At 37.8% G+C, this 18177-nt stretch overlaps 1 protein-coding gene across 1 annotated transcript in view; it reads left to right on the top strand.

Moving 5' to 3' along the window:
• The window catches only part of LOC149784025 (uncharacterized), a 27701-nt gene extending 18217 nt beyond the window's left edge, over positions 1–9484 (top strand). Inside the window, exon 2 of the mRNA XM_089932936.1 lies at positions 8436–9484. Within this exon, the coding sequence (XP_089789062.1) occupies positions 8436–9149 (714 nt within the window). The 3' untranslated portion in view covers positions 9150–9484. The remainder of the gene's footprint in view (positions 1–8435) is intronic.
• Positions 9485–18177: the final 8693 nt, after the last annotated feature.

Genomic DNA, 18177 nt, shown 5'->3' with positions numbered 1-18177 from the left:
TGGAGAAAAAGAAGAAATTAGAAGAAAAAGAAGAAAACCCAAAGGCCCTTTTCAGGGCCCCCATATTTCTCGAAAAGAGATAGCCTTTCCATTGCCTACCCCATTTTTATTTTGTTTTTTATTTTTTAAAAAATAGAGACCCTCCCTGTTTCAATTTTACATAGACCCTATACAGTCCCAAGGGTTTTTGTCCATGTTAAATTTACATAGACCCTATACAGTCCCAGGGGTTTTTGGCCATGTTAATTCCCATAGACCCTATATTGTCCCACGATTTTTCTCCATGTTAAATTTACATAGACCCTATATTGTCCCAGGGGTGTTTTTAATGATAAGTCCCATAGACCCTATAATATCCCCATTCACTACTATCGCAAAATATCGATTAATCGTACAGTGACCAGATAACTACTAACCAAGGGAAAGAAGAGATAATTCGCCAGATTACAAATTTCGGCATTAGTACTCTTTTAAGCATCGATTACAAAATATTAAGTAAGGTCATAACACACATTACAACCCTGTGTAGGGTCGATAGTTCACATTAATTAAAGTTTTGGGGAGCGGGAATAGAAACATTTCGTAACACTCTAACGATAAGGACAATTACTAATTTAATGAATAGTAAAAAGGAAAAGGGGCCTTTGATAGTGTTACAAACACAATTATGCAAATATGCAGTTTTTAAGGAAAACTTCCGTCTATGTTTTAAATCTATGTGTTCAAAAATATCAATTAACGGAGCATAAACTCAGGACATCCAAATAGAGAGATCAGTGGGACAAGGCTTTCCACTGTCAACGTTACTTGATGTCACGTACATCGAAACTCTAAGTATAAATAATAGTAATAACAATGACATACAAGACTCAAAATCCCGAACCTAGCGAACGAATTAAAAAACCCCTTGCATGCAGACGATTGCATAAACTGTATCAGAGATGAATTTTCCTACAAACATTTACAAAAGGAATTTACGAAATTTGGCAAAGCATCGGGATCTTCCATTAACCACGCCAAAAACGGAGATATTTGTAACTGGCACACTTTAAAAAAAACGTGAAAAAACAAGACAGAAGAGAAAATAATGCACTTCTTCTGGGGACGCAGACTGTGTGCACTACGTACCAAGGAGATATCTATACAAACCGAAGGATGGGAGGGGGTAGGCCTCAAAACCTAATAAACGGAACGTGAAAAAGGCGCACATACTAAATCGAACAGTACTATAACATAGGAAATCTAATACCCATGGGCTGCAATATAAACTAAAAAAAATTCTATAAAAGCAAACTCAGTCAAAACATTTATAACAAAAATAGGCTTGTTAACCTAAGTGAATTACCTACAAAGTTTCGCAAAATAAGACATTATATTCAAATACAGAGAGTGCAAAAACATATGCGAAAAGAAAAACGATAGGAAAACAGCCTACCTTCTTAATAATTAAACCAACAAGCTCACAAATATACACAGCAGAATTTAGCAACCCATCATTAGACTGGAAAGGGAACTGGAAACAATGAGGTGAAATAAAATCGACAGCTCAACAAAGCCTGATTTTTCTTTAATTTTGCATTACGCTTGGTTAGCATGAGAAAATGCCTTCGAAAGGCATATGATGCACACAATACCAGATTACCACTTTTGTTGACAGTACACAGACTATAAGAATCACACGAAACTGAAATGTACGGAAACTGCTACTAATAGATATAGAATTATAAATGCAGTTACGCAGAAATTTGGGGGTGGGGATAGGAGCAAAATACATATTATATACAAACGAAATCAGGGATAAGACAATATGCAAAGACTTAGTAAACTTTATAATACAGATCATGAAATAAAAAAGAACCGACATATTATATCCCGAGGCATAGGAATAAAAATCCAGAAATGAAACTAAAAGGGTGACGTCATCTGCTTATTTCCGATGGAGGGGGGAGGAAAGATAGAGCTAGCTTGGTATATCACTGTGGAGTGGTTCATTGATAAGGCGGTCGATCCGGCTCCCCCGTCTCGACCTACTCCTTTTGTAACCGTTAGAGTCAGGAGGCCCTATCTAAATGAATAACCTAATAATATGCAACCTCGCAGTTACTAACATAGTCAGGGGCCGAGTGGTCTAAAGCACTCACTGTCACGGATCACTGCTATCTCACCTCTGTCTAAGCGGGTTCGAGTCTCGGTTTGGCCAATGTGGTATGTGAGAAAGCTTGCCAGTAGCTTCTCGTGGGTCGGAGGTTCTTTGCAGGGTTTTCCCGGGTTCTTCCTTCACCATTTATACTGGCCGCCATTCATAGCCTATCCTGTGCTGAAAAATGGCGTTATACCCTACAACAACAACAACAATAACAACAACTAACATAGTGCTAATCAAATAAGTACAAACAAGTATTTACACATGGGAAAAGTGAGTTGAGTCAATATGAATAAGGAGTAAATGATGGCGTGACGCCAGAGCTTTGTGGCTAACGAGTGATAGCAAGGGTCACACGGGAACTCCTCAAAGGATAGACAAACATACCAGAACATTACAAACCAAGAACACAAGGGAAGAACAATACTTTATTAACACCTGTGAGGGAGCAAATCCTTCCTGCTTTACATGGTCTCCAAAAAATAATATTGATTATTTGCTTTCTGCTTTGTTTCTATTAAGCTCAGAGGCTTTGGCTTTCCACCAGACTCAATATTCATAAGCAAATTCTTGAAGCCGCTGAGAAGAATGTCACAAATATAGTCCATGCAGCGAAATCAGCCCACTACACTACTAAGATCATGGAAAGTTCCAGCTGCAAAGAGCTCTTCGAGATTACTAACAAGCTAATGTCAAGGAACAAATCTGCACCACTTCCAACTACCTTCTCTCCAGTCGACCTTCCGGACATGTTTGCAAATTTCTTCAGTGACAAAGTACAAACCATTAGAGATAAGCTTGACACCACAATTTCAATTGACCCGTCGTCACCATACAGTTGGGATACAGAATTTGAGCGGCAACCATTAGCAGCATTTGAACCTGTTACTATGGATTTCGTACGTACAATCCTGATGAAGAGTGCACCAACTTCTTGTGAACTTAATCCAATTCCAACATCACTGCTGCTTGAGTGCTTAGATCCAGTATTGCCATCACTTACTGATGTTATTAATACCTCTCTCTCTCATCCGGGGAATTCCCATCATTTTTCAAAACTGCCATTGTAAAGCCTCTGCTGAAGAAACCAACACTAGACCATAACGATTTAAAGAACTACCGCCAAGTTTCTAATCTCCCATTCATATCAAAAATCTTAGAAAAGGTTTTTCTATCCCAGCTTGTATCTCATCTGAAATCAAACAGTCTTTTTAGCAATGTACAATCTGCATATCGCCCTTGCCACAATACTGAAACTAGTCTTCTAAAAGTAGTTAATGACATTCTCTCCTTGATTTGTCTGCAGCATTTGACACAATAGACCATGATATATTACTTCACCGTCTTCAGCATGTATTTGGCATTCATGATACATCCTGACTGTGGTTCAAGTCCTACTTGGTCAACAGGACACAAATTGTGTCTGTAAATGGAATACACTCCAGCCCAGTTAATCTATGTTGTGGTGTCCCACAGGGGTCTGTTCTTGGACCTGTTCTCTTCATTCTATATACTCAGTCATCCTCAAGTGTCATAGATCATCATCCAGTGTCTCACTAATTGTACGCTGATGACACCCAAATATACAAATCTAGCCACCCAACTGAAGTTGATGCTACCCTCTAAGGTGTAGAGAGGTGCATTTATGATGTGAAATCATGGATGACATGTAACAAGCTGCAGATGAATGATGATAAAACTGTGGCCATTCTGATCACAGCACAAGACTTTCTCATTCACATCCTTTACCTCAAACAATAAATATCAGCAACACCAACATTAAATTCACACAATCAGTACAAAACCTAGGTGTTACTCTGGACAGTAGTTTCACACTGGACCAACATGTCATGAACATATGCAAGGCTGCATATCTTGAGCTGAGACGCATCAGCTCAATTCGCAAAATATCTTTCAGTTGATGCCACTAAAACACTTGTGTGTTCATTAGTACTTTCAAGACTGGACTATTGTAACTCAATTCTGCTTGTTCATCTCATTGTCTGCTCCAGAAACTTCAGAAAGTTCAAAACACAGCTGCTCGGATCATACTTAGAGTACCACGACCAGAGCAAACCTCCACGCTGCTCTGTACCCTACACTGGCTATCCATTCGATCCAGAATCAAACACAAAATCTGTTCTCTGTGCTACGTTTCACTGTCGGACTCTAGTCCAACATACCTATCCGACCTCACCCATGTGTACACACCAGCAAGATATTTACGCTTCTCTTCTGACAATCGTATACTCATTATTCCCACTATAAAAACAAAGTCATATGGACAGCGTTCATTTGCATACCAGGGCCCAGCAACGTGGAATGAATTGCCCACTGAACTTAGACACAAAGACATGGTGATCCCATTCAAGAGTGCTCTTAAAACTCACTTATTTCGACTGCAAGAACAAACTTAAAGACCTAATAATGTTTCCTACCTTAAATATTCTCACGATGTTTTAATGTTTTCTAATTTCATGGTGTTTGTTTTTTGTAATCATGTCATTATGTTTTTTTTTTACCTTATAGGTGTTGTCTAATGTTGTAAAGCGCTTAGAGCTTCTAAAGATTAGGCGCTATACAAAGTCCTCATTATTATTATTATTATTATTTGTATTTTACTTTTTATTTTATTTTTGCTATCATACAACATAGCACAGCTAGATAGGGACAACTAGGGTGGAAACAGATGCTGTTGTGCCTATTGGGGGCCAGCGGAAATGCTATCTGTCACTGCCACATATCGATCCCATGCACTTCTATCTGGTTGCATTTTTATTTTTCTTGGTTAGGCCTTTAAATAAAAGCACGATAATTTTTATTTTAGTTTGACCCTTCCTGGGCCAGTCGTTATAAGTAAATAATGTATATAGCAATGCAGTACACTATATCATTACACATATAGCACACACTGGTCTACCACCGATCCCTGGCGAGGAAAACTAGTTAAAGAAACAAGGCATGGAAACCAGCCAGTAGACTCTATGAAACAGAACAGGGTTAGGACAGCAGTGAGAGCCTATATTCAAAGATAAATAAATTTGATTTTTATCTCAAATACACGCTAAAAATAGGCTAAGGGTGATACACACCGACACTAAATCATTTAAAATTTCGGCCCAATGGGGTCCCTTCTAAGTTTCTTCATCGTAACCAAAGGTAGAGAGCTGAGAGAGGTCCACAATAATAAAAGTGGATAAAATGAGTTTGCAAAATTCATGTCTAACGATGGTGCTAAGTTAGATTCAGAATAGAAAAAATCGTGTGAAAGTGGAAAGATAAAACTCAAGACTACATCCGAGTATGAGACAACTATTTCTCCAAAGGACACAAGCCAGATTCTGTCTGCAAACATGTCAAATCTGATATAATTAAAAGAGAAAGAAATTTTCACTAGCATTGGGTCGATTCTTATTCCTAACTAAAATGTATTAACTTACAAGGTAAGATGTCTTGCAATTATTGTAAACAATACCCAATACTGGCACAGGATAGAAATTCAACCAGTGTATTTATTTGTCAATGGAACTGACAAATTAAGGATTGAATCACTTAAAGCATATGACATTTCTGGACTGGACAAGGCATGTGCGGTACGGTATATGCATGACACTAGCCAGCATGTGCTTCACAATATGCATGGCTAGCCAGCACATGCATCTCAGTATGCATGGCTAGCCAGCACGTACTTCACAGTATGCATGGCTAGCCAGCACGTGCTTCACAGTATCCAAGAAACTAGCCAGTATGTTTAGAAACTCCGTGAAGTTAGAGTGGCTGACACTTCACTAGGAAAGGCCCTTTAAAAATTAAATGAGAGAAAATGAAAGAAAAAAGAATAAAAAATACAACGAGTACCCAGCATACACTCTAGTTCATTACGGAAAGCGATTTTCTGATATGGAAATAATGTCTGCTCTCCAAGAGAAGAATGGTATTGGACTTGATGCAAATAATAAGAACAGATTGAGGACAAGTGTCTTTATTTTATCAATCAGTCAAATTTTTCCATTATCGCTGATGGAAGTACTGATACTACCATACAAGAGCAGGAAATAGAGCATGTAAGAAGATACATGGACAATAGCAAACTGTAAACCTCATTTGTCAGAACTGAGCTGAAATAAAATCCACCAGCTATAACTGAAGCTGAATTTACGAAATGCTCAGAATCAACTAATAATTCAGAAACGTTAATTTCTTTTAATAAATAATTATGTTGTACATACTTTCTTTTGTTTATTTATATGGTTTAAAGCGTATAAATCTCATCAAATCTTAGTAAGTGATTACAACATTCGGACAAGTGAATTTTAGAAACCACATGTCCTTGACAAGAGGGTGAAAACAAAATTTGATCGGCCCTGCGATGAGTCAAACAGTCTGCTCTCAAAATATTTTGTTTATATGAATCAAAATGTTCATCAGTGAGAAGTTTTCTACATAGTTCATCACTGTCATATCTACCATCACCAATCCCAGACCAGGAATTCACTGTGCATCCTTTCACATTCAGTGCTGCAATGCCTGCTGTGCCTGTTACACTGACAGTTTTACCTGCTGCTGACAATTTCTTTTGTATTTCCTTAACTACGAAACTTTTTTCTGTCCCACTTTGGCCTTTACAAAATAATATTGTGGCCCAATACAGCCTTTTTAACAGCAAATAATTGTGCTTTATTCATTTTACATTTAAAACACGCATACAGTGCTTAAACAAGTGAAGTTTGCCAAAATAAAATAGCTTTCCTTTACAAAGAATAAATTGTTACATAACCAAATCCAATCACCTACCTCACATGGTTGGTTAAGTGCCGTTAGCTCTACAGGTCATAACATGTATACATTTTGAATTGTTTGTGTGTATGGATATGTAAACTAGTGACATATAATTACACAAGAATTAGCAAGTTAATCCTTTTGATTTCTTGACAGTGTAAATCCTATACGAGATTCAATTTTATGCTTGGATAAGCAAATTAGTGACAAATAATTACATAAGAATTAACCCAATCCTTTTGTTTTCTTGACAGGGTAAATCCTATATAAGATTGATAGTATTTAAGATACAGAGAAATGTTTACAAAGCAATCTCGAACCATTTGTAGATAACATGCCAGTTGAAATTCGGGTAAGTACTTAATTAAATAAGTCAACAATTAAAAAAAAAATCTTTCTTCACGCACAACCAGAGCTCACCTATATAACTCGGGTTAAGCCGAGTATGGGCAGCCGTCGCCGCCAAAATTACATTAATCAAATGATCTAGTATGAAATCAAGTGATTTAACCTAGCAAACGAAATGATAAATCCAGATTCCAAATGACGTGGTGTCCCACGAAATGATTTAACGAACAAAACCGAATGATGCATTTAGATATCAAATGACGTGGTATTAAATGAAATGATGTAGAGTGAAATGAAATGATTTAACCCATGAAACGGAATGATGAATTCAGATTCCAAATGATGTTGTGTGATATGAAATGATGTAGCATGAAATGAAATGATTTAACCCCAAAAATGAAATAATGAATGTAATTTTGGCGGCGACGGCTGCCCATAGACTCATTCAATAAAGGAACCAATCACTGAAGCAATCACGATCAAATCGCATTCACGCCAAAGTAGACCGGAAGTAGATCTTTGGACTGTTCGCTTGTGTGTGGAAGACACGAAGCAGCGGATAACTTTTCGAAACATTGACCCTTCAGTTCAGAATCAGTAAGGTTACTTAAATGGTAATGGATAAAAGATGTTTTGTGTCTTCTTTACAGTGGTGTACGTTATGAATGACTGAATACGTACATAGTATCGGAAAATTAGATCGGAGTCATCGGGTGGTCAGATTGTGACCGGCTAGAGTTTAAGGTAACGTGTTAAGTAGTGAGTGTACAGATTACTTTACCTCAGAATCAAGTGCATGTGGCGAAAACCAATAAAACGCCAAACATGTAGAAAATTCTTGCCAAATACACAACGTTTTCAACACTCACGAAGGTACACACTGATGAGGCACCATACAACCGTGATTTATCGATTTCTTTGAAAACCTCATTTACAAAACACCTGGAGGAGCGTACTATAACAGAATAAAACGTGTAATAAGTGGAGAACTGTTTGTTCAGGTCTCTTCTTCGACGTCATGACAAACTATGGAAATGTATGGTCATTTGTTTAGATAATGCCTGGATAGACAATACAGCTGAAGATATGAACCTTTGGAATACCGTACCAGTGTGAAGTTTATAGGAAGCTGTTTAAACAGAGCTCTGATTTGTCAACACATTAGAAGATGCACAGTAGTGACAAACTTCTCAAATGCAAAATATGTGGGAAATTGTTTCGCCGGGGATGTAATTTATCATCACACCTGAAGGTACACACAGGTGAAAAACCATTCAAATGTGAAATATGTGGGATACTATTTCAGTCGGGTTCTAATTTGTCAACACATTTGAAAATACACACAGGTGACAAACCTTTCAGATGTGAAATATGTGGGAAACTGTTTCGCCAGAGGTCACATTTGACAAGACACACGACGATACATACTGGTGACAGAGCTTTCAAATGTGATGTATGTGGGAAATTATTTGCAGAATGTTCTGGTTTGATAAACCACTTTAAGATACATACTGGCGATCAACCCTTCAAATGTACAATATGTGGGAAATTGTTTAATCGGCACTATAATTTGTCAAGACACTTCAAGGTACATACTGGTGATAAACCATTCAAATGTTCAGCATGTGAGAAATCATTTAGTCAGAGCTCTAGTTTGTCAAGACACTTCAAGGTACATACTGGTGATAAACCATTCAAATGTTCAACATGTGAGAAATCATTTAGTCAGAGCTCTAGTTTATCAAGACACATCAAGGTACATACTGGCGACAAACCCTACTCATGTGAAATATGTGGGAAATTGTTTAGCTCTAGTAATCATTTGTCAGCACACTTGAGGATACATACTGGAGAAAAAACACACAAGTGTGAAATGTGATGGAAATTTTTTATCTGGAGGTTTCATTGGTCAATACATATGAAGTTTCACACAGATGGCAATATCTTCATATGTGAAATATGTGGCAAATTGTTTAGCCAGTGCTCCAGTTTGAAAGAACACTTGAGGATTTACACTGACAGTCCAAATGTGTGTTAGTCGGAACTTGGCTCCTCAGAATGAGACATTTGTTTCTTCTAAGGTGATTCTATGTTCAGAGTAAAATGAACTGTGAGAATGGGAAACAACATTTTTAATGTTTTATCCACTTTTCAGCAGTTTTCTGTTTGTCTGTGAAAATAAGTAAACTTTTCAATTAAATAGAATTACATTTATCACCGTGTTTTTAAAACTCTGTTCATGCTGTATTGCTTTTACATGACCTTCTTACCTACCAGTATGTTTATTTGTTTCTGACTGTCTCATATGTGTATACCAGGTTGTTTCAACATAATACAGACTTTTAAATCAAATCCCTTTACTGTAACTGTTTCAATACTGCTATTTATATTCAGATTGGACATCCACTAAATAAAAGTTGTAGGCACATTTTGTAGTACTTTTTCCTGACCAAAAAATGTGTGCCCAGTGGATGAACAGGGCCAACATTCAGGGGACATAGGACAACATATTGTGGGAAGCTTGTAATTCCGTGATCTGTTGACAGATTACTTTAGAGTACACAAAGTTATGGTTCATTTTACTGTTCATTACACCAAATATTCTCCCTTGCTCAAAGAATTTTTGAGACACAGGCATTGGGCAGGTGACTTAAAAAAATATCACAAGCCCTGACTCCGAATCTTCAAGCCTGGACTCCTATTTCAATATGCCCAAAATTGCCCCTTTTAATAATGTTATTTTTCACATATTATATAAATTTTGCAATTCCAAAGCTTCAAAAATGAAAAAATATAAACAAAACGATATTCAATTGATGTGTGTATTTATCTTGATCTAAAATTTTTTTAAAGCAAAGCAATGTTTTTCTGCAGGTACCATAGATAGCCATTGTCTAAATGCTCTAACAATGTCCTTCTTACTCGATGGATCGACAGTGTTTATGTTCATTAGCATCAGAAGTGTGTCTGGATTTCTATAGTTTCTGTTTACTCATTAGATGTTATTAGTAGGTGCCGCTCGACTTGTTGAACCAGTTTTTTTATTTTAAATTGATGTTTTAGTAACTTCCCATTGGTTGGGATAGGTCATATGAATAAGCAGATTTAATGTAAAAGAGCAGTAATGTCTATCAGGTGGGGTTTATTGCCAAATAAAGTTGCAATAGACGGGTTATGTAAAGAGACAACTGAGTAATCAGTTTCCCTCCAATTCTGGAGTCATTCTCACATCTTATGTTCCTGTTGTCAGCACATGCATAAACATCTATGTATAGATCCAATGTAATTTTCGCTTATAACATACTCGGGTCACGTAGGCAAAATCTAACTAAATAGGTTCTGTACAATTTGCAACCATGAATACAGATTTTAAAATATAAATCAGATACCAGAAGTTAAATATATATATATATATATATATATATATATATATATATATATATATATATATATATATATATATATATTAGGCATACATATGAAAAGAGAAATATACATGTGCAGTATTGAAAGATATTCTCCTTGATCAGACCTTACCCGTAGATGTATTATATATGTTGGAAGTGTGGTGATATGCAGTGTACTTACCTAATTCTAGTTTGTTTGTTGTTTCTTGTATCTCACTTTGGATTACACTGAAAATGACATTCACACAAGTATTCATCCAATGTGGAAATGTAACCGGAAATCTTGGCCCTATTGTGTCAACCCATACAAATTTAATTAAGAAATTTCCCCATAACATAATCTGCCCAACGCGGAGTCAGCCCACAACATAGTCAGCCTTACCCTTGATCACGTGTGGCTTTGTAACATTTATAGCTTTAAATAGAAAGCAGTATACATTTCAGACCAAAGTATGTATTTTTATGATCATGTATGGCTTTGTAACACCAGTTGTTACTGAGCAAGACTTATTTATTTTACAGTACTGTCTAACTTATTGTTATTTATCACTGACAGAAAATAAAATATCGCATGTTTTGATTTTTCTTGTCAACTGTTTACTGTTGTAGTTAATTAAAGTCGATATTAATGTAGTTATAGGAGCATTTACTCAGGTTAAATTAAACAGTACTTGTTGTCTTTCATATTAATACAAATACATCTAAATCAAATTAATTAAATCTTGATTGTTGAATGTTCGGCACCTTAAAGGTCACGAACAAAAAAACGTCCAGACGAGAATTGGTCATCCAATGGAATTTTTACAGGTATTAAATTGGATGAAGAAAAAAGGATGCTGAAACATTTACTGCTGATAATAAATTTATGTTAAAAAAAATATTTCATTACGGTTCGTACTAAGAGAAGGAATAAAATGGCCAAAGACAAGCAAAGATAAAAAAAATTATACTAAAAACGAAATACATCAGAATTTTAAATGTTTGCTTTGTCTCTGTGATTAGATATTTTATAAAAATAATATTTATATACTGCAATTAACATAGCCGCATTACAAGGAAAGAGAGGTTTTAAACTTATAATGCTGGATGTCTTTTATCAAATTTGATCAAATTCTGTTTTGCATTTTATGAAGTCATTTAAAGATTTTTCTATTTTTATCAAAGTTGGCCATATCTTGGCACTGAATATTTTGAAAAATCTTAAAAGTTCTTCATTCCAGGATGTTTTCAATACATACTGGTAAAATTCCGTTCAGTGGTTTTTAAGAAGTATTTTTATATAAAAAAATCATTATTATCAACAGCAGTCATATTTGTTGGCATATCAGCACTGCTTGTTGTCGTCGTTATGGGTTTAATGCCATTTTTTGGACATGATAGGCTGTACATGGTGGCCGGTATAGCTGGTGGAAAAAGAATCCAGCAAAGAACAACAAACTCACATGAAGCTACTGGCAATCTTTCGCACATACCTATGTTGGCTAAGTCCTAGACTCGAACCAACACAGGTGATATGTCAGTGATCAGTAAAGGCAAGCACTTTAGACCACTCGGCCACCTCACCCTTCAGCACTGTTTGTAAAAATCTTAATGGCCATCAAGCAAGGATGCTTCTTGCCAAGTTTACTTGAAATGGGTCCAGTGAATTTTTGAGAAACGGAAAGTAACGACTGTGAATGACACACAGTTGACGATAGATGATGGATGCATGGCCGAACTATAAGCCAACTTGGCCTGTTTAAAGTTGATACAAACTTTACAGAATATGGATAGGAAGTGCGAATAAAATAATATCACAATTGTCAACACATGCTTACAATCACAAGTAGCCGAGTAGACACATGCTACCTTCAGCTCAATTAACAATTAACAGCGGCAGGAAAAGGACAGTTTCCAAATGTTGACCAAGTAGTATATCATTTAATTAGTGTCTGATTATGACTTTTCCACTACATTTGCATTGCAGAACAAATTACCATTGAAAGAAACGCACAAAGAATAAACAAAACAAGAAATGAACAAAGAACATTACGGACAGATTAGTATTATATAAATTGTGGACTGAAAGGTCGAGTACATAATGAGTCAAGTACGTAATGGGCAGAGATTTGTATTGTGGGGCACACTAGTGACAATGGAAATACCAGTCAAAAAGGTTTTTACGGACCCCCTGGGCACGTTTAGCGACAAGGGGAATTTAACATGGGGAATATTGGGCCTGTACAGCGACATTGGAAAGTGGAGTTGTTGTATAGCGACAATAGGAATGGAACAGGTGAAGTGACATCATGGTACTGAAGATTGGTAACAATGTAGCAAGGGATGATTTGAATATGTGTTACTCTAGGGAGAGACAAATACAGAGATATAGCCATAGGCATATACATGTCTAATACATACATACAGACAGACAGACATACAGACAGATTGATATTCATCAATCTATCATACATTGACTATAAAATTCACTATAAAAAATTATAGGTTCGAAAGCAAATCTTTTGAGGCATATGAGTGGTTCCGAAAGGGACCTTTGGTTTTATGTTAACATCATTCTGTTAACGTAAAGGGCATTGTATAGGTTTTTTTCTCCTCAAACTTCTTTTGACTTCTGGGCCACAGATAAGGACTCTCTTCAAATAGTTTTGTCTCGCCACATAAATTCTTTTCCAACCACTTGTATCAGTGATTTGGATGATTTTTCATGATGATTTCACATTGCTATATGTAACAGCATTGATGATATGAGAGTAGATGATTCAGCATTAGTTTACGTCTTGTGAGGAGAACAGGAGAAGGGAATGAAATGAACTGCTGTTATTTATAGTGGAAGAGCGGATCAAAATGGATTGAGTTCTTCACCAATCCTAACACGCGTTACAAAATTCAGTCACAGTATGGAGTCTCTCTTCCAATCCGAAGAGAGTTAACTGTGATGTCACATTCCCTATATAGATATGCTAGGGTCTGTGCACAGTGAATCAGTGGGACAAAGTTTTCAAACATAATGGAAACTAAGAAGACGATGAATTGGGGTGCACCGGCAGTGCAGATGAGAAGCAGTGGTATAGCAGTACTACCAAAGTTAACACAGTCTTACTTCCAGAAGAGACCAATTTTAATTGGGATTTAGTCTATTTTCTTTCTTCTTTGCAAGAATTTGTTTGGTACCAATACCTTTGCCACCTTCTTCTTTACCGCACATCTTGGATTTTAAACAGAGACAGAAAGAAAAATTGGAGAAATTTTTACAACAGCAGACAACAGCAAAACAAGCTTTACTCCTTACACAGCAACAGTGAGAAGAAGAGGCAAGGAAATGACAGGAAGAGGCAGCAGAGAAGAAACAAGGTCTAAGAGGGAAGGAGGACAGTGAAAGTAAAATGGTGATGGTACTCTTTCGATATTTTGGCAGAGTTAAGGAGTCTGAAACAAATGTATCAGATTTCTTTATTATGACCCAAGAGAAAAAGACCTTCCCTATCCAAACAGCCCAACAAATGTATCAAACTTCTTTATTACGACCCAAGAGAAAAAGACCTTCCCAAGACAAACTGCTCAAGCCTGTTGCTACACCTGAGATAACACCACTACTGATTTCTACCTAACCATTGACAAGAGCAAGTCCAGAAGTAGGCCTTGGACATGGAAAAAGTTTAAGGCAGTTAAAGCTGATTACGTCCCGTTCCTGATTTTGTTTCTTAAAAAAGCAAACACCCAATGGTCTTTTTCAGGGCAACCTACTTCTCTCGAAAAGAGATAGCATTCATTTAGCCAAAATCAATTAAAACTCAAAATCCCTTTTTTGCCCTATGATGTACATGTGTGAATGCGTGAGTGTAGATGAATATTCTAAAAAATAAAAACCAAGAGACACTAACGTTTTCTGTCTGGTCTATTCTGGTACAATTTTTTTACAACACAACGCTTTAAAATGTTCATAGACTTTTTCTGTGTCTTTGTAAACTCTCTGTTTTTTTGAATATTTTTACTCTCACAGGTTTTTCCTCCTCTCCCTCACATTCTCCTCGTCTTCTTTTCTTCTCTTGTTTCTCTTTCTGGACGTGCCTGAGTTCTTCGTTTTGGGAGGATACCTCTATTTCCTGCTCCGAACCCCTATCTTCCTCTTGCTCCTGTTTTTTTTATATAGGGCATTCTGAAGACCAATGTCCATTCTCATGACAATGATAACAGGTATCTTGACTTTCGTCTCTTCTGACATCTGTCTTGCTTTTCTGACGGTCTGGACACTGTGCCCTATCTTCTTACCAAGTATCTTAACTTTTATCTCGAAGGAGGGGTATAGTCCATCGGCTTGTCTGAAGAAAACTTTCGTATGACACCTCGCAAAACTCTGATTAGAAGTTCGATCCTTGTGGTCTCTTCCATCGTTCTGGTCGGTTTGAGAGTTAAATTATTACTGGGAGGGACGATACTGACCTTTTATATAGGGAAGACCCTGATTTGACATGAATATAGGGACCCATGGCGTTTAAAATGTAATCATTTGACTTTTTGCAGTCGAGATGAAACGATCGTATCATTTTGTGGAGAAAGGAGAAGAAAGTAAGAGGCAGAACCGTAATTTATCGCCTCGTACAGTAACTGAAATTTTGGCTCAGATTCATGCCAGCGATTTTGACGATGACATGAGTGAGCTAGAATCCAGATTCGGAGACTCTACACCCTTCTAAAGTCTAACATTAACTTCTCAAAAGTACTAACACATTCGAGTGACGGAAAAGCGCTCCTCTAAAAAATGTATAACCACTGCTTACACATACATGGTGAAGTTTAAAGATAATAAGTCCGACGTACCGTTGGAGAAAGCAGAGGGGTTGGTCACTGTGGCATGGGATTCTTTGTTAACCACACTGAAACGGCAATGTGAAACCTAAGTAGACGATCGCTTGTGACTTTTCATTCATCTCAACAGTTTGAAGTTCACCGTTTGGATCGAGTTTAGCAACCTGACAGAACCGAGACCTTCCAAAGTCATCGACAATATTCAACACATGCAACAATCCAACAACAAGTTTCGCATCATCAATGGAAAAGCGATACTGTTCATGACCCACGTGTCTCATCCCCAAGGGACAGGACGCAGAAAGTTGTTATTGGTGGAATACCTTCGTAGCACCAAAATAACCCTTGTTCAAATTAACAACCCTCAAGACCAGATCTGTTTTTAGCCCGTGCTATCGTGGTGGGACGAACCTATGCCGACAAGAACGACACGGCAGAATGGAAAAGAGCCTGGAAAACTATTTAAAAATCGAAACGAGCCAAAGAACAAAGTGAAGCAGAACTCTTGTTACAGCAAGATGGGCTATCCAAAGACACACCAAGTGGCATTCCTGAAATGCAAAAATTGCAAGACGTCTTTGCTCCATGTTACACCTTGAAAGTGCACCCTCAAGAAGTGCGTGGACATTTGTTGTTTCGAGGCAAAGATTTCAAAGACGGAAAATACATTCACGTCTATCATCGCCCTAAACATTTCGATGCCATTACCAGTATCACCACATTCCTGGGATACATTAATTACTGTGAGAAATTTGGCTATAGTTATAACAATCGAGAGCAACACAAACATTGTGGATCGAAATGTGAGGGATATTTGGCCTCTCAACGCTGTCTGGACGAAGGACAAGAACTGGTGCATTGCCCAGCTTGTCAGCGCACTTTTGTCAGCCATGCATGTTACCAACAACAACTTAAGACGTAAGGTTCACAGAAGAAAAGTGCTTGTCAACTCCGGAGATTGTGCACTACTCGTGGACAATGCATACTTACCAACAATGCCAAGGCACACGTATGTTCAGGAAAGAAAGGATGTCCCATTTGTCACCAAATGGTAGACTTGGAACACGAATGCTACATTTAAAAATACCATTCAAAACATCAAGAGGAAGATGGTGACCAGAAGAAAGGCAGTTTCATCTTTCTCGATTTTGAATGCATGCAAGAAACCGGCATTCACATTCCTAATGTTTGTGTGGATCATCGAGCGTGCGAAAAGTGCACCCAAGAGCCTATCTTTAGTCCTTGTTCTCTCTGCAACAAGATTTCTGGATGACGTGAAGTAATCTTTCGGGGACCGAACATGCTAGCCGATTTCGCCCAATGTATCTTAGACCCAATCGACGAGACGTGGAGCTAAGAGGACATTGAACATTATGGAGATTGTCATCGCCATGCCACGGTGATGGCTCACAATTTCTCGGGATACGATGGGCAATTTCTTCTCATATACCAGACGGAGCAAAGTACCGAACGTCCTAAAGTGACTTTGAACGGAGCCAAAATCATTTCCATGCAAGTGGGAACTGTACAGTTTAAAGATTCGATGAGTTACTTGACCATGTCAAAGACCCGATTGCCTAAAACATTTGGAATGACAGATATGGACAATGGTTATTCCGCACTTTTTCAATACCGAAGCCAATCGACATGCAGTTCTACCCTATTTGCATGAGGATCACTACTACGAACCGAACAACGAGAAGCTTTCTTCGTTTGGTAACAGACTCAAGCCTCGGACCCCTTTGACTTTTAGGAAGAAATGTTAAAGTATTGTCGTTCCAACGTGGAAACTTTACGGTGTTGCTGTGGAAAATTTCGAGAATTATTCATGGAACACAGAGTGATCTATCCTTTGAAAGAATCATGCACATTTGTCAAAGCGTGTTCATTAGTGTACCGCCAACGATTCATGTCCGAAAACACCTTGGCTGTCATAAGCTCTCAAACGAAGAACTTTGTCAAACGTCAATACTCGGTCAAAGCCCTACGCTGTCTACATTACTTGTGCGACAAGGAAGACAAATGGATTCAACACTCTAGCAACGGAGGAGGCGAAAAGACCATTGGAAGGTATTCACTGGATGGCTGGGACTTAGCAAACCCCAAGTTCATGTACGAGTTTAAGGGGTGCTTATTTCACAGATGTCCCCTCTACTACCATCAACGTGAGACTAAAAATCAGTTTTTCCAACGGATCATGAAAGACTTGTACAAGGCCACTTGTCAGCGGCGCTTGAAGTTACAACAGCAAGGATGCCAAGTGGTGGAAATGTGGGAACACGAGCATGGTCACTGATTGAAAATTGATCCCGATTTCAAACTCTTCGTGGACCCACTAAACCCACGGGACTGTTTGACTGGCCGACGAGGAGAAAAGAGAAGAAATCAAATACTTGGACGTGTGTTCCGCTGTATCCTTACGTGTGCAAATATTGTCACTTTTCCACAGGGCACCCTCAATTGCTGACCGGACACATCGATCTGGACAACATTCGGCAATACGAAGGATTGGTTAAATGTAAAGTCTTGCCTCGTACTGACTTGTTCCATCCCGTTTTACCTCACCATTTCCAAGGAAAACTGATGTTTCCTTTGTGCCATGCTTGTGACGAAACGTGGAACCAAGACCGACCTTGTCAGCCCACCCGGGAAAAACGCACTTTGACGGGAACGTGGGTCAGCATGCAATTGTTT

The sequence above is a fragment of the Sinohyriopsis cumingii genome, chromosome 14 (assembly GCF_028554795.1).
Source record: "Sinohyriopsis cumingii isolate HCF-2022 chromosome 14, ASM2855479v2, whole genome shotgun sequence".
NCBI lineage: Eukaryota > Metazoa > Mollusca > Bivalvia > Unionida > Unionidae > Sinohyriopsis > Sinohyriopsis cumingii.
The sequence above is the reverse complement of the archived record's forward strand: the minus strand, read 5'-3'. Positions and strand labels throughout refer to the sequence as shown.